Source organism: Rhinolophus sinicus, linkage group LG11 (assembly GCF_036562045.2).
Source record: "Rhinolophus sinicus isolate RSC01 linkage group LG11, ASM3656204v1, whole genome shotgun sequence".
Lineage (NCBI taxonomy): Eukaryota > Metazoa > Chordata > Mammalia > Chiroptera > Rhinolophidae > Rhinolophus > Rhinolophus sinicus.
The window spans coordinates 17,376,512-17,393,783 of record NC_133760.1 but is presented as its reverse complement, the minus strand read 5'-3'; the positions used below and the strand labels follow the sequence as shown (position 1 = coordinate 17,393,783).

The window sequence follows — 17,272 nt, the reverse complement described above, 5'->3', positions numbered from 1 at the left end:
GCCATCTGGTGGGAGGGGATCTTTGCAAGTTCTTCCTGGTAGCCCTGGGGCCCTGCTAACACCCTATTTCTTACGAATATGTGGGAGAGAGGGCAGGCACCAAATGCAGGCCAAGAATATTAAAATGAAATTGTGCTCCTGGGGAAAACCTGAATATTGTGTGACCTTGAGCTTCACTGGAAATGGGTGGCCTCTGGTATCCCATGAACACATCCAACAGCCAGGAAAGTTGTCTCCATCTGAGACCCTCGCTCCCTTCCTATTGTCCAGACGCAGAGGGGCATGGAGGTTCCCTCAACCCACCCAGGGGCCTGCTTCCTGGGCCTCCAGCAGGGGCACTCCACAGAGGAGAGGTTCCAAGGGACAACCTCCGTGGGCTGCTGGGGGTGGGGGGAGCAAGGACAGACGCCTGGCTTCCACACGCTCCCAGATTTCCAGCCAGATCTGAACGCAAGAGAAGACTCTCCATTTGAGGGTCACGGCCACCGGGGTGGCAGACCCAGGGGATGCTGCTTCCACCGTAATCTCGGACAGAAGTCCTCACCAGCCAGAGTCGGCTCCACACCCTAAATCCGGCCCAAGACAAATGTGGAACGTAAAGGAATTGGGCTTCCTGACCCCTCACTGCCCGAATCCCGCGAGCGGAAGAGGACAGAGAGCCCAGGCGTTCTGAGCAGGACCAAGGACCTGGGGGCGGAGTTACAGAGAAGGGGAGGTGCCATGTGAAGCCGAGGCGGGACGAGGGAGGAGCCAGGCTGCCAGGGCAGAGGTGGGGCGGAGCCTGAGCGTCTAGGGGCCGAACCCAGTCTGGCCAGGCTTGGGGGAGGAGCTAGCATCGAGGGGCGGGTCCAGAAAGGCCTGGAGTCTGGCTGGATACGGTGCGGAGGAGCGGCGAGACGGAATAGGTCGCCGAGTACGAGACAGAACTGGGGACAAAGCTGTAGGGCCAAAAGAAGAGTCGAGGAGGCCAGAGATCTACCCAGGGCCGTGGGCGCGACCTCCGGAAGGGGCTGGCGCGGTGAGAGCGGGGCCAGACGGGGCGGGGCCTCGGCGTCGGGGGCGGGGCCAAGAAGGCAAGGAACTAGGATCAGATCGGGGGCGTGGCCTCAGCCGAGAGGGCGGGGCGGGACTAGCGCTGTGCAGGCCGGGGCGGGCCCGCGAGGCTGGGGCGGGCCCGGAGGCGCGGCGTCCGTGACGCTCAGGCCCTGCCCCGGCCCGCCCGCCCGCCGGCCGTGAGCGCCCCGGCCCAGGCCGCCCGGTTCGCCGCGCTCTGCTCACAGGTTCCATTGAGAAAAGCTGAGCGGCGGCGGCGGCGGCGGCGGCGGCGTCTGCGCGGGAGCCGAGGACCGGCAGCAGCCCGCCCGCCGCCCCGGCGGTCCGCGCGCCCGCAGCGCAGGGCCGAGCCTCCGGCCTCCGCAGCGGCTCCGGGCCGGGCGCGGCGGGCTGGGGGCGCAGGCCCGGGCGGCGGTGGAGCCGGGGGGCCGTGGGCATGAGCCGCTCCGCAGCACCGCCGCGCCCCTGCCGCCCGCCGCTGCCCGCGAGGGGCTAGAGGCGGCCGCCGGGAGGGCACGCGGCGCCGGAGACATGTCCAGAAGAAAACAGAGCAACCCCCGGCAGATCAAGCGTGAGTCAAACTTTGCCCGCCCGACCGCCCCGACCCCCGCCGGCCCCCCGCCCGAACCCGCCCGCCCCGCTCTACCCGCGGCGCCGGCGACCTTCACCCCGCGCCGCGCCCCCCGCTCTCTGTGCCAAGCGCGCCGTAATCTAATCTCCGCAGCGGGCTGGGCCCCCGCGTCTCGGCTCAGCACCGGGGGTCCGGCCCAGAGAGGTGTCCGCCCAGAGGTCCGGGAGCGGGGTGGCTGGGGGGCGCGCCTACCTAGCAGCCGGCCCCTCCCCTGCATCCCCCGAGATGGTGCGGCGATAAGGCGGCCCCGATCTGGGCTCAGATAAAGTTTAAAATATTCCATTCTGCAAGTCCCATCCTGATAAGATCGCTCTGTCGGGACGGGCTGAAATTGTGATCTTATCTCACGCGGTTGACTCTCCCAGGCTTTGTATCTAGAGGGAGAAAGAGAGACCTGGGAGGAAGAGGGGGCACCCGGGGCCGCGTGGAAATGCATGGCCAAGTGGCGGGGACCAGCCCGCGCCCACCACCACTCCTGCTGCCCAAAGAGCAGCGTGGCTTGTGGGGGTGGGGGCCGCGTGCAGCTACCGCAGCCCGAGCGTTGGGCTCCAGGCACTCAGACCTCCGAGTCCTGTCACCGGTGTCTCGAACTCGAGCCTTCCTTGCTCGGAAACAGCCTTCTGGAGATCTGACCCGGCCAAGGCCGCACGGGCAGCAGAAGGTGCGCTCAGATGCCCTCGAGCACAACCCCCTCATCCAAGGAGCTGCTCCAAATCAGAGGGGGGGCTCTGGGCCAGGGTCGCCTCTATGCGCTTCCAGATTTCTCGCCCATCTGGCCCACGGGCCACTCCACCGGGACTGAGTGGCCGTTGTGTCCACACTGCGGATGCCCCGGCGATAAGAGCGCCCTGCACTCTCCGGGCTACTCGGCTGGCGGAGGAGCGACTGAGCTAGCGCACAGGAAGCGCCGCTCCCCACCCCACGCCAATAATAACTTAGTGCTTCGGCGTCCAGGGCCGGGGCGCGGGACTTCCTCCGGGGGTCGCATCTCCCTGGCCAGATGGGCAGGTAGTCAGGGCTGCCCGGGAGGCGACGAGAGGGGGCCAGCCAGGCACCCGGGTACTGCTACTTCAGTCCACATGACCACTGCCACCAGGACCGCGTGTGCAAACTCCTGGGGGAATGTCTACTCCAGAGGTCCGGGGGAGAGGGGGGAACGCAAACATGAATCCGGGTTCCCGTAACCCGACTCCCTTAGTGTGCAAGTGGGACCTATTTTCAGAAAGTCGCCTTCTATCAAGTCAACTCAAGTATTAAAACCACCCACAGGTCCGGATCTGCGCGCGTTCTCTGGTTTCTTTTTCCCCTCCTCCCCTGTGCGCCTCTGTTCGGTCTGTTCTCGTGTGTGTGTGTATGTGTATGTGTTTCAGCGTGATGAGAAATGCAGATAGCGCGGGCAGGGAGATCGCAGGTTGGGAACCGATCGCCAGCGCTGATAAGGTCTCGAGCGGGGCGAGCGCCCGGGCCCAGCTGGGTCAGCCGAGCGGTGCGCGTTGGGGACAGGGATCACAGCGTGCGCACGGGCGAGCCCCTGTTGCCCACTCTCCGCGCCCCTACGACCCCCTAAGGGGAGGAGGCTGGGTCTGGGAGGCGGGGCCGGGCACTCTCCCTGCAGCCGGCGGCTCGGGGAGCCTCCTCCCTACTGCAGATCTTGGCGCGTTAAGATGCGAACGCTGATTGTCACCAAGCGGCGGCGCCCGCCCGCCAGCCCTCTGCCCGCGGCTGTGCGTACGGCCCTCGCAGCTGTGCGGCCGCTGTGCTGGCCTCACCTGTAACCAGGCCGCTGGTGTAGAGGGGAGGGAGCCGAGCGCTTGGGGCCGCCGCCCCCCACGCCCCCACCAAAGCCGGGGCGCAGCTGCCCGCGCCTCTGTGCGCCTTTTGTTCCGCGCAGAGATAGATGTGCCACGCTGATAAGGCGCGTAACCGATGGCGGCGGCGATAGGCGCTTCCATTTATTAACTTCAAACGTGGGAGCGGGGGAGGGCGAGGCGGGAGCGCGGCCTTGGCCGGCCAGATGGCTGACACGATAGGCCGGGCCGCGCTGGTGGAGAGCGTGGGGCAGAGCGCAGCCCGGGACCCCTGGCTCCCCCAGCCCGCTGAGCTTTCCTGCCGCCCGGGTCGATGTGAGCTCTGATAAACACTGGGGCCGGTCGGCTGGATGGCGATCGCCAAGAGTGATAAGAGGCCTTATCTATGGCCACCAGGCCCCGCCGGTTCGAGGCAACAACAGAGTGGGGGCGTCGCGACTGAGGCGAGTGGGGACCTCAGACCCCAGCGGAGGCAGGGGGAACTGGCGTCTGAGCCAGGGTGCGTCTGTCTGGGCGAGTTTTCGTCCCAAACACTTAATTGCCAAGAAGTTGATTCTCCCCCTGCGGGTGGTACAGTCCATCAAAATGAAAGAAAAGTGACTGCTGGCCTGAAGAGGGGAGGGCAGGGGAGGAGGACACCCCGCCCCTGATTCCTATTAGATAGTGTGAGATAGCCAGAGGTGGGGTTGGCACCTCCAGCAGGAGAGAAGGTGTTTTTCCTCTTGAATTGTGTTGAGGTTGGTATCGTTTCTGGCAAGTATGTGATGTGTAACCTGCTTGGAGTTGTCTTGAAGAAAAAAAAAAAAAACAACCAGGTGGTTTCCATTGCCCAGGCTGAGTTTTGGGGGACCCACTGTGCAGGTGTCTTTTTGAGCAGGTCCCCCAAATCAGAAGAGAAAGTCTTCGTAGACCTGCCTTGGTTCACTCAGAATGACTTTATTGAGCACTTGCTGTATGCAAGCACTGGGTCATACTACTTTGGGGAGATGGGAGGGGGTGAGGCTGGAAGCAGTCGGGGAAATCAAGACAGGGTAGGAAATGGAGAGTAGATGGGGTACATTAAGTAGTCCGGGACAGTTCCTGGAATGGGGGGGGTTCTTCCAGTGAGGACAGGAAAAGGCCTGTCATGGGGTTGCACCAGGGCCAATGGGCCTCAGTTTCCAACTCTGAAAAATGAATGATGATTCCTGGCTGTTGTGGGGAGAGTGAAGGGCTGAGAGGCACATAATGCTAGGGAAGGCTCATTCTGTGGGAGGAGGTGAGAATGAGGTCAGGAGGGTGGGGCCTCAGTTTCCCTTTCTGAAAAATGGGGATAGGAGTGAAGCCCCAGGTCAGACTGGGGATATTGAGGTGCCACAGAGCCCCTTTACAATGGGAGGGCCGTTAGGGACCCTGGATCTCAGATACCAAGTGGAAACAGGCCAACTAGGGAAGGGGCTTCCAGAAGAAGCTGGCTGGGCCTTCCCCAGCCCTACCACTCCCTGCCAGTCCCAGCCCCAACAGCTGCTCCAACTCTGTCTCAGATGATGGTGTTTTTCACACATTCTCAGAGTTTGATTAAACAAATTATTGGTGGCCACAGGATGACTAATTTACTCCGAGCTTCAAAGTCATCAGCCTGCTCTCCCCAGCAGCCCAACGCCCACCTGTGGGACTGGTAGTCAGTGCTTTCTGGCAAGGGCCAGTTCCGGCAGAGACTGGGTTAGGCCCCGAAAGGAGATGAGGTGGTCTCTGTGAGTTTTTATAAATGTAAGCACAATTGTCTGCACAGAGCCCTGCACACTCTCTTTGCATGTGTGGGAGGCACCTGGAGTCTTCCTGGTTCCCAGGGGCCACCACCTTGCAATGCCCACCACCCCACGGGGATTGGCAGAGAAGTGAGGAAAGGGGGCTGTGGTGACCTGGCTGCCCAGCCTGACTCAAGCCACCATGGGCAACCCACTTTACCTTCCACAGCCTCTGAGAAACAGGTGTGACAGTGCCTGTCATCCTGTTGTTAGTTGGCTTGGGCCCCTTCTTCAGAGCCCTGGGGGCATGGGGACTGGACTATAGTGAGCAAAGGGGACAGCAGGCTTAGAGACAGCAGAGGGCCTTGCTCACTACCCTCACTCCTGAACCTGGACTTGAGTAGCGTTCTGGTACCCTCTGGAGCCCAGTCTTACCCGGATGGTGGGGCTTCACCCGGCTCCAGACAGTTCTTGGTTTTTCTGCATTCCTGGACCTCTAGGAAGATAGTTCATTTGTTAGTAATAATGGTATTAATAATAGCTAATACTTACGGAGCTTACTCTATACCAAGCCACACATTAACTTAAAGCAGGTCCTGTTCTTATCATCGTTTATATCTGGGGTAACTGAAGCACAAAAAGGTTGAGTTTCTCACCCAAGAAAGTGGCAGAGCCAGAGTTGGAATGCAGGCAGCCTGGCCCCTTGCTCTGACCCAGCATGTCCATGAACATCACACTGCTTTCCCGCGGTCCTCTCACCTCTGCCTGCCTTTGGGCTTCTCTGGGCCTCAGTCTCCACACCTGTGAAATGGCCTTTGGGAGCAGAGGCGCTCTGGGGTCTTTCCCAGCCCTGCTCTTGCTGAGTCTCCCATGGCCTTCTTCCTGAGACATTCTTGTGCAGGGGTGGCCCCTGGGGAGACTTCACCCAGTCCTACCCGGGGGCCTGAGACTGGCCTAGTCCCAGCCGCCCAGCCAGCCCCTCCCCGGAGGTCACCGGGAGCCCAGCATGGCACCAGCACCGCCAGCGATTTAAATGGGTCAGTTGAGGAAGAAAGGAGGAGGGAATGCGATGCCATTAATTGTACCCCTTATCTCCTGTTTCTATGCCAACCAGACGTTCCTGGGGCTTGACGGGCTCGTGAATAATACTCCCGGCCGGCCTATCTGCCATCGACAGGCCTCCTCCTGGAGGCAGCTGTTGCCTCGCCGATTGTTATCACCTACCCCATAGACCCAGACCTAGGCCCTCACGTAAGCTGGCCAGGCCACACTTGGGCACCTGGCTGGGCTCCTGCCCACCCAGCCACCATACCCCTGGATCTTCCTGGAGCTGCCCTTGGCCCCTGTCCCCATTTCACAGATAGGGAAACTGAGGCCGCAGCCACATGTGTGCTCTCTGGACCTCATCTGCTGCTCCCCACACAGGCAACAGTGGCCAGTGGTGAGGGGGGTTCCACCTGCAGAAAGTGTCAGCCTTTGTGGGCCTCAGTATCCTTGGCTGTGGCAGAAGGGGGCAGATGGCCCCACTGGTAAGAGCTTAGCTCCCTTCAAGCTGCACTGCGTGTAGCCCTGTGAGAAGGGAAGAGCCTACACTCGTGGGGGCAGCTCCCATCAGGGCTGAGCCCCTCCCAGGGCTGCGCACAAGCTGAGACTGGGAGGATCTCTCTCTCTGGCTTCCTTCAGTCCCTTCCGGCCTCAGTGCCTTTGCACTGGCTGCCCAGAGCCCCCCACCAGTAGGTCATCCCCCACCTCCACCCCCACCTTTTGTGAAGTGACCTCATCAGTCGATGTGCTCACTCACTCCCGGGAGCAGGGAGTGGGTCCTCTCCCCACAGAATGGGCCTTCCAGAACTCTCTGTCAGATAAATGATCTAATGGATTCAGGACATGAAGTGGACATGGGCTGGAATCCTGGCTGTGGCACTTACTGGCTGTGGGACTAGGAGCAACTCCTGCCCCGTGTGAGCCTCGTTTTCCCCGTCTACAAAACCAGGATGATGGCCTTGCTCGCCCCTGAGCACAACTGTGAGAATCGAAGGGAAATACACATCATCTGAAACAGGTCCCACCGACCATCCTGCTGCTCCTCCCCCTCGGCAGTATCTCTGTGGTTGGTTGGGTCACATCTGTAGTTTCCAGCTTATATGAGATGGAGAAGTCCCTTTTCCCAAACTCTCTTCCGGAGAGTAAAACACAGCCCCTGCCTGACCCTGTGGCCCACAGAGCTCACTGTGCCAGCCCCTGGTCACCAGCCACCCCTCTTCCTGGCTGGCCTTGCCCTCCTGCTCATTCCCGCCACATCTTGCCAAGTGGGTTCCCAGGCTGTGCAACCTTGGCACATTGCTTACCCTCTCTGTACTGGAATCTCCTTTGTCAGAGGAGAGGGAAAGAGGAAGGGCTGCACTAGAGAGTGGTCAGTGATGTTTTTCTATCCCCTTCCCCACCTCTTCACCTTCCTACCTGAGCTCTGGATGGATCTGGACAAAGCCAGCCCAGAGTTGAGGGGTCACAGTGCAGGCGGCCAAGTGAGAGGACCCCAGAGTCTCCTGTGTCCCTGTGCCCATTTCACAGATGAAATGGGAGCTGGAGGCCTAGAGAGGCAGATGGGCTTGCAGAGGGTCCCCAGCCAGCAGTTGGAAGCACCAGGAGAGCAGTGAGCCCATCTCAGCCTGGGAGAGCGGGTCTAGGAAGAGTGGGGATTTCCTGAGGAAGGCACACTTAGTGGTTCCTGGCAGAGGGCCAGGCAGCATCAATGTGGTGCTCCCTCTGTGCCTCAGTTTGCCCACAGTGGGCACAGCCCAGTCGAATGCCCTATTTTTTCCAGTGAGGACGTGAAGGCCACAAGAGGTTAGGACTTGAATCCTGCCCTGGAGCCATGAGGAAATAGGGGGTATGGTTCAGCTCTGAGAGAGGCCTCCACCCTCACCCAGCCTTTTTTCTCAGCATGTGGACCTGACCTAGAAACCCCCAAGTGAGGCTGGAGATTCAGCTCCAGCCCATGGCTGCTTCCCAGCTGAACATCTTGGCGAGTGTCTCCTTTGTTCCCAGCCCTGGTTCTCTCATCTATAGAATGTGTGTAAAATGGTACCTGCTCCAGTGGCTGTGCTGAGAACTCAGGCACCGCTGGGACACAATAGGTGTCAATACCTGAGGTCCCAGATCGGATGGGGACCTGGGCTGTGTGCTGCTGGATGACATGTTCCCACCATCCCATCAGGCCACCAGGTGGGCTGAGGACAGAGACCCTTCCTTTGGGGCCTCAGGGTTCCATCCCCACCCTACCCCCAGAGCAAGCAGCTGGGGCTCTGAGCTCCAGGTCTGGGCCACCCTTTGAGGACTCTGGGCTTCAGGACAGCCCTCACCTCCAGAGTGGGAGGCCAATGCAGTGGGGGCCACTGCTGAGCCTTGAGTCCTGGCCTCGCTATGACCCTGTGGGCAAGTGGCTTCTCTAATGCCTCAGTTTCCACTTTTGAAGGAGGAGCTTAATAAGAGCAGCTCCCTCCTGGGGCCTTTATGTGGGGATCCATGAGATCCCAGATGCAAACTGTAAAGTGCTGACCTGGCATTGTGTCCTAGGTGGACGCTATGGCCCTGAAATTTGCTGGCTGGAATACTGATATTTTGCCAGAAGTCCTGAGGGCTGGTCACTCCACATAGATCCCTGCCTCCTGCCTTCCTCCCCTGTGGGTATACGTTTCTAAAGGAGGGTCTCGTGGGCAGTGGTGCCCTGACTGTACCATATCCTGGGCTGGGCTGGCCCCACACCCAAGCCCGCTTAGTCCCTTCCTGCCCAGATAGTCTACTTGTTGTTATGATCTCATCATTATTGACTAACCCATTTTATAGGCAAGAAAACTGAGGCCCTGGGAGACTGTGACATGCTTGAAGCCTCATGACACAGGTGCTGGGCCTGTGGGCCCCAGAGGTGGGCAAAGGTTTCTTTGGGCAGTGCCCGCTCAGCCCCCTAGTCCTCTCCAGCCCCTTTCCTCCCCTCCTCTTTTGCCCTCCTAGCAGCCCCATGTTTGGGAGAAGACAGTGGCCCTGCTGGGGCAGGAATGTGGCAGCTGACCTTGGGCCAGAGCCCGGTGAGGCAGATAAGCAGGCCCTCCCCTTGGCCTCCTGTCCCTCCATTCTGCCTCCCCTGGGTCAGCAGCCTGTCGACTCTCATTGGTTTCCCCACCTGTAAAAGAATGGATGGGGTGCTAGTGCATAGCTTGCTTGAGCCCAGGCCTGGTGCTCCTGGTTCCTCCAATCCAGGAGCTGGAATGGAGACAGACCCAGCCAGTAGTGAGAGTGCCTGCCTGCTAAGTGCTTTCCAGGCATCCCCTCCTGTGGTTCTCTGGTGGCCTGCTCAGGTTGGGGTTCTCAACCCATTTTACACACAAAGAAATGGAGGATCAGAGAGAGTGGGTAGCTGCACCAGTCACACAGCACATGAGTGATGTGGAGACAGGATGGATGGGGTGGTTTGCGGGAGCCCTGTCCCAGCTCCCAGGCTGGGTGCCTGTGTTCCAAATCCCCCGGAACTGGCAGGTGGGTTGTTTCCTGGGAAGGAGGGGAGGTCACAGGGGGCATCTCTGAATGTGGGGCTACCACCACAGACAGGATTCTGGCGTCGAGGTTCTTGGACTGCAGGTATACAGAAGTTACCTTCCTGAGCCTGTCTCCAGCTCTGCACGATACAGGTGTCATAGGGACACTAGGCTGAGCTTTGAGGGTGTCTAGGCCTCATGCAAGTCATTGAGCCTCAGTTCCCCCTTACAAAATGGACCCGACCTCACTGGGCGCCTCGATGAGATGGATGAGACTTGACATAGGAGGTATAGCCTAGGCCGGAGCTGGTGTGTCATCTGAGTTGTTTGACAAAATTAAAATGGAGAGGACAGAGGGGCACCTCTCCCCTCCCCCCTTGGGCTGCTTCCTGACAGTTACTCTTGGTGTCTGACTTCAAGCCCTCCCGCTTTCCCAATCTGCCTATCACAGCCTCCTGCTTCAATTTCCCTTTTCTCCATCAAGCCCCCACCCTGAAAGTCAGACCCAAGAAGCAAGAAGGGAAGGTGTCCCAAGGCCAGGTAGTCTTGGCTCCTTCCTACAGTAGGGGGGAAGAGCTGCCAGAGGGCCCCCCGCTGGGAACCAGGCCTTGCAGGCAATAGTGGGTCCATCCTGGGCATTGCTGGATTCTCAGCCCCCAAGGAGTGATCTGGGGCCTGGGGCTGCCCCTTCACTGGTTTTTGGGCTGTCCTTGCAGTAGTTACTCAGCCCCTCGAGACAGGAGAGAAAGCAGAGGCTCAGAGCCGTGGGCAGCCATAGGGCCTCACGTGGTGTCCTCCCCCATCTGCTCCCAGCTAATCTGGGTCCCTAAGCTCATTCCGTGATCACTCTGGGCTTGCTGGCCATTGGTCACTACAGCATTTCCTAAGCCCCTGCTCTGTGCCCAGGACTTAACAGCAGTGAGCTCACAGCCTTCCCCACAGCAGCCTTCGAGGGAGGTTTAGTGATTAGCCCAGTACACAGAGGACACTGAGGCTTAGAGAGTTTAAAGGTCAGACCCAGGACTGCAGCACGCTCCTGGGGGCAGGAGGGAGAACATGGCCACACTGATGGTTTTCAGAGCAGAGCTTTGTGCTCCCTGCCAAGTCTGGCAATCTCCAAGTTCAAGTCCAGGAAACCAAGGCTTTCCTGGGGTTCCGGGCAGCGTGCAGATCTGCTCTCCATGCTGTTCCTCACTGGCTGCATCATCTTGGGCAAGTCCCTTCACCTTTCTGGGCCAACGTGGCAACTGCCCAGCCTTCTAGCTGCAGGAGAGCAACTAGAGCCTCAGTCATGAGACAGGGGCTCCTCCAGGCAGAAGGGGCCCTAGAGTGAGACCCATGCGCCACACCTTCGCTGCCCCTCTCTGAGTGAGAGCATTCATCCCCAGGGTCTTGGAATGTGCATTTGGGGACGCCTTCCTCTGAACGGACAGAGGTGTTCTGTTTATGGGCCCTGTGTGTTTCCCCCGTCCCCAGGTGTTTCCTGCAGAGGCCCTGAGGAACATGGGAGGCCCTCAGCATTTAAGGGGCACACTGAGCATACCCCAGGCTCCACAGGCTGCTGAGGGGCTGTGGAGTGAGCTAAGCCTTAGGTCCCAACCAGCAGGGGCAGAGCTCACCAGGATGTCCCCACCCTATTGATATTTCCTGCTTCCAGGACTTAGGCCTAGAAGAGGCCCCAGGCAGGGGACAGGGGACCGTACAGGTTACAAGGTAGGAGCGCAGGGCAAGCACACCCCAGCCCCACCTGCCGTGCCCCTACACCACTGGCCTTCTTCCTGCTTTATGGGCCTGTCATAGCTCAGGAGGGCCTGGGACCACCCAGCCCCACTGGGACCCTGAGGTGGCCTCCTTCCTCAGTTTCCCTTCCTATGTGATCGGCTCACACCCAACTCCACCAAAACCAAACATTTTCTCAGAGAGCAGAAGGACCCCCTCATGCTTACTTCAGTGGTCTTGAGGGTCCGCAGGCACCCAGGCCCTTGGGGACCCTGGCCAGGCCAGCGGTCCTCCTCTCCCTCCCAGCTCTGCCGGCCAAAGCCCAGTCCGCCCCGAACTGTCTCCTGGTCCGGGCCTCTGGCGGGCGCAGGTTTCAGCTCCTGTGATAACTTGGAAAGTTGAACTGGCCCCATTACTGCGCTGAGATGGTTGGCGAGATACGGCCTTGATAATGGGGAAGATACGGTGTCTCCGTGGCCAATAGCCCAGCCTCTCCACCCATTAACATTCCCCACCAGCGATCCGCTCCCGAGCCTATCTCCTCCATTTCCACTCCTCCCGCAGATAAGAATGGAAATTCTGACTTCATAGCTCACTGATTAAAGTGTCTGGATTTCTTGATAATACACAGATAAATTATGTTTTTGAAAAAGAAGGTAGGGAGGAGGGTGGAGAGGGTGGGGGCCCTGGAGGGGAGCCCTGGGCTGTCTCTCCCGGCCTTTCCTGGCCCCCAGGCTGGCCATGTACCTCGTAGCGTCCAGCATGCACCTCCCAGGCCTCAGTACAAAGACAGCATCCAGGGGCCCGACTGGGGAGGCAGAGCAGGCCTCCCTTAGAAGGAATCACACTGGAGGAAATGGTGCCTGGGCCCAAGGGGCAAGCCCTCTGTTGGGAGAATTTATCTTGCTAGAGCCAGGAGTCTGGACTCAGCTGCCAGGGCTCTAACTCTTGGGGCATATCTCTGTGCCTCAGTTTCCTCGTCTGTCAAATGGGCCCAGGCTTGTGGAAAGGATGCAGTGCCCCCAAGGGCAGGAATTTTGCCTCTTCAGGTCTCTGCTGTCTCCTGGGTACCTAGAACAGTGCCTGGTTACCCCGTAGGTGCCCATTAAAGGTTGAGGGACCAAGCAGGACCCCATTTGGGGAAAGGGAGGGCTCCCAGTTGTCTACCCACCTCCTCTCCAGTCATCCTGCCTTCTGTGACTGGCCCAGCTGCCATGAGTGACAGCAGCGCCCAGATGGGACTGAGGTGCCATCTCCGCGTCTGTCTGGATAAAGCCTCCTCCTTCAGCTGATCTGAGATCCAGCGCTGATGGTGCGATTCGTGGCGATTAGGGCCGATGTGCGGCTAATCCTCCCGGTGAGGGACAGGTGACGGGGGCTGTCGGGGGGCTGGCGCCTACAGAGGGACAGCCAGCCCCCAGCTGAGCAGGAGGGGAAACTGAGACCCTGGCAGCCTTGACATGCCCACTGGGGCAGTAGCCAGGCTGAGCCAGCCTCCCTCGCTGCAGAGAGCCCTCCAGAGGAGCTGCTGGGGCTCCCGGTGGGCACAGGGCAGCTGGCCATTGCCCATCTTTTTGCACAGGTTTTTAAAGTGACTCTTGAGAAATGAGATTCTCTGTGAGCCCAGAGGCAGGAGGTCTGAGTGGGCAGTCACCAACATTTTTGAGTGGCTCTGGGTCTCCCCAATGACAATCCTGTTATGGTAGCCATTGTTAGGTAAAAGCTCCCTTTGCTCAGCACTTGTTGTATACCAGGCTTGGACTTAACCTGTATTATCCTGTAGAATCCTCCCAATAGCCCTGGGAAGGGCACTTCTGCCCTCATGTTTCCTCAGAGAAAGACTCCAGGCTCAGAGAGGTTGAGTAGCTCACCCAAGGTCACATAGCATGGGAGGGAGCAGTAGAGACTCTGGCTTAGCGGCCTGGTCAAGGTGAGTGACTGCTCTAGGCCACGTAGCCTTGTCCAAGATCAGTGGACAACAGGTGCCTCTACATCTGCCCCCAGAAATTGGCTCCGTCGGTGATAAAGTTGGCTCTTTCTGTCTTTTGGGTTTTGTCTTCTAAGGGAAGACAGCTATTTCCAGTAAAATGTGTGTATATGCAGGGGAGTGGGACAAGTGTAGGGTGGGGTGACAGCTTTGATTCTTGCCTGGGTGGGTGGCCTGGGCAAGTGACTCAATATCCCTGGACATCAGTTTCTTCACAGTTCTGTCCTCCTTAGTCTTTGAGGTATGAGATGGGAGAGAAATGGGGACAGCACTGGGGGCTCAGGAGTTCTCTAGGGGGCACATATGTGCAGGGACAAGGGTCCCTGGGGCTGCCAGCTACACAGGCTCCACGAATCCCACCAGCGTTGTTCCTGGACTGTTTTTGGCAAACAGCTCTGGTTTGAAGCCCAGAACCCCATCCTATCCCCCAGTGATACAGGTGGTTCTGAAACATTTGTCCTGTGGCCCTGGGCGTCCGTTCCATGGACTGCCCATACTTTTCACCAGAGCCAGAGGGAATGCAGAGGAAGCGTGGGGTCCAGCCTCCCTGTCACTGGACTGAGCATCAGTTTCCACATCTGTAAAATGGAGCTGAAGATACTAAGACCTGCCCTGCAGGCCTTGGGCTCTGGCTGGCTCCCCTGAGGGCTCCACATCCCTGCCCAGCTATGCCCACCTGGGCAGGACTTCTCAAGGTAGGAGTTCAGCACCCAGTCTCTAGACCACCAGCTTTGTGGCCCAGGTTCAAATCCCATTCCCACCCCAACATTGTCATGTCTCCTCTCTGAGCCTCCCTGCCCTTGTCCATGAAACAGGGAGTCATCAACTCCCAGGACCCTTTTGTGAGCTGATGAGAGGGAGCTTGGTTCTTCACTCTGCAAAGGTAGATGTGCTGCCGCTGCTGCTATCCCCATGGTGACAACCACCCTGGAACCTCCGCCCCTTCCAGCCAGGAGCTCTGGGCCAGGGTGCTGGGTGTGTGGACACAGCAGGAGGGAGCCTGAGAGAGGGAAGCCCCACCCCTCGGTTCCTCAGCTTGGGGGCTGGGGGTAGGGGTGTGTTCCACCCTACCCCCCCAACAAGAAAGAAAGAAAGAAAAGGGAACTGTGATAAAAAGGGCGATAGGCCTGTGTGGTAGGGGAGTCCTATCGCTGTTATCTATCTGCCTGCTGCTCTGAGCGGTTCTGTTGTTTCCCCTTATCTCACCCACCAAAATGCCAGAAACAAAACGTGAGCACACACACACACACACACACACACACACACTCGCAAGCTCACTGCCCCACAACTCATGGAGCCCAAGAAAGTAGTGCCGCTAGATCTAAATTGAAACCCGGGGCGGGGGTGGGTTCAGATTCTCTTAAAATCATCATTATCATCATCATTTTTCAAAGGGAGCCAAAAAATAGCCCTCCCTGAGACGAGGCAGCTAAAATTAAGAAGTTGCCCCCTACAGTCCCTCTCTGGAGGGAAGGACCCAGCTTGGGGATCAGGGGAGCACAGGACTTGGGTCAAGGTCCAGCTGTGCTGCTGCATCCTGACTGTGTGACCTTGGGTCAGTATCTTTCCCCCTCTGAGCCATTCCTAATTGGGGGTGGGGGTGGAACCTTAGAGGAAAAGGAAGAGCCTGAACTATATATAACCAAAGTCTAACCTATGTGGCAGGCAGCCCGTTGTGTCCCAGACTTGGGGCTCAGGTTACCTAGAGCCCAGCACCCCCGGAACCTGTCCCCTCAGAATCTGGGCTCCCCCCAGAGCCCAGCTCAGCACCCTCAGAGACCAGGTCCCTTACCCTGGCACCCCAGAGTCTAGCATTCCCGGAGCTCAGGGCCCCCCCAGCCCAGCCCCTCAGTGTCTGACACTCCCAGAGTCCAGCAAACCTCTAACCCAGCACCCCTAGAGCCCAGCCCAGTCCCCCATCAACTTCCCCCCAGAGTCCAGCCCAGCCCCTCAGAGCCCAGGCCCCTCAGCGTGGCACTTGAGTCTGGCATTCCCAGAGCTCAGGTTCTCCCTAGCAAGCCCTCCCAGAGTCTGGCACTCGCGGAGCCCAGCACCCTTAGTGTGGCCTCCCAATCTGGCCCACCCAACAACTTCCCCCCAGGCACCCCTTGGCCAGGGAACCAAGGTCCTTACCTGTGTGCTGGTAGCCAATGGAAATGGGTCATGCAAATAAGCATGAGTGAGACCCAGGGATTGGCTGAGCACTGTGTGGGGCTGGGCCTCCTCAGAGAGGGTGGGGCCTCCTCCATTGGATGCCCTTATTATGGGGTACAGTGTCCCAGCCCAGACCTTGCCTCAGTGGTAGAAATCCTCCCTTCCCCCTTCCCCCACTCTGACAGGGTGGACCTTTTTCCAAGCCTTACTGCCAGAGCCACCCATTTGCCTGTGTGCAGGCAGATGGACAGGACAGGCTGGCCTTTAGATAACCTGCTGACCCTCAGAGCCCAGACACCCACAGCATGAATTGGGGGGCCAGGACTTGTGTGTTCCTGAAATCAGCACTGCCAATTCTGACTCCCAGATAGGAACTCCAAGTTCAAAAGTGGGATGGGGACAGCTCAAGGCCAGCCAGCTCCCCCTCCTACTCCCTTTGGGCACCTCCAGACCCTGTGTGTGCTGTCCCCTGACTCTGCCCTCCTCTGGCTATGATTTCTGTCCAGAACTGTGTTCTGCCAGGCTCTCTGTAACACCACCTACAAGAATGACAGTCCCAACCCGTGTCCCAGACCTGCCTCCTGTTCTGTGAAGGGGAGGACCTGGTCTCCGCCTCCCTGAGCAGTTTCTGTACCCTCCAGCAAAACAAGCCCTGTCACTCTGGACCTCAGGTTCCCCACCCATGCAATGACAAGGAGGTTTGCTACGCTTTCTGTGTCTCTGGCATGTTCTAAAAACTTGGGGTCTTCCAGAGCTCCCATTTTCAGAAATTTACAGGACAGCAGACCACTGTCTGTAAGAAGTGTTCGAGCAATTTGGGGGGATTCTCATTGTGTTCAAAATCACTTTGCACCCCATGTGGTATCTTGTCGGCCAGACGGAGTTCAGGTAAGCCGGACAAGCCCAGAGCCTGGCCAGAGGCCCCCCAGCTCCCACAGTACCGGCAGGGCTCCGTGACCCGAAAACCAGCCACAGGCGTGGGTGTTTTCAAAAAATGCGTAAGTGGAAAATAGCAGAGGGGTGAGGAAGGAACGAGTTTGGGCTGAGATCTAAGGGGAGGAAACAGCCAGAACCAGACTGCTACTGCGTGATCTCAGCTGAGCCCCTTACCTCCCTGGGCCTCCATCCTCCACCCCGTAAGATTGGGTGGTGGTGCCTCCTGGGTGGAAGTGTGAGGGTCAGAGGGACCCAGAGCACAAGAGTGACAGGACAGTCCAGGCAGCCTCACTGGAGAGGAATCTCCTAACACCTGCCTGAAATCTCTCCAAGAGGGGCCCCCATTCTATACCAACTCTTATCTCCCCCAGGACAGTGTAGGGCATATAGTAGGTGCTCAATAAATCCTCCCTTGATTGATTTATAAATCTACTTCCTACCCCAGCCCCTATCCCAGGAGAGCAAAGCAAACCCAAGGGAAAAAGGAAACTGGAAGAAAAAAATTAGTGCCTGCAAGTGAACATGTCATGGACAGATCCCTAAAGCACGGGAGCTGGGGTCCTTACTAGTGGACAGTGAGGTCCCCATCCCAGAGGCAGGGTTGGGGTTCACTCCTTCGGGGTCTGGCTGCCTGGGACAGACAAGCTGACCTCTAACTTGTACTGAGCACCTACTGTATGTGGGGCCTGGCCCAAGGATCCTGGTGACTTTCACAGGCAGGACCT

The 17,272-nt window shown here is 58.7% G+C and overlaps 1 protein-coding gene across 2 annotated transcripts in view; it reads left to right on the top strand.

Moving 5' to 3' along the window:
* The first annotated feature begins 1,099 nt into the window (after positions 1-1,099).
* ZFPM1 (zinc finger protein, FOG family member 1) overlaps positions 1,100-17,272 on the top strand; it is a 75,410-nt gene continuing 59,237 nt past the window's right edge. The window contains exon 1 of one of the 2 annotated variants that reach the window (XM_074314461.1): positions 1,100-1,624. In XM_074314461.1, coding sequence (XP_074170562.1) covers positions 1,585-1,624 — 40 coding nt within the window. In that variant the 5' untranslated portion in view covers positions 1,100-1,584. The remainder of the gene's footprint in view (positions 1,625-17,272) is intronic. The other variant, XM_074314462.1, reaches the window with a different exon arrangement.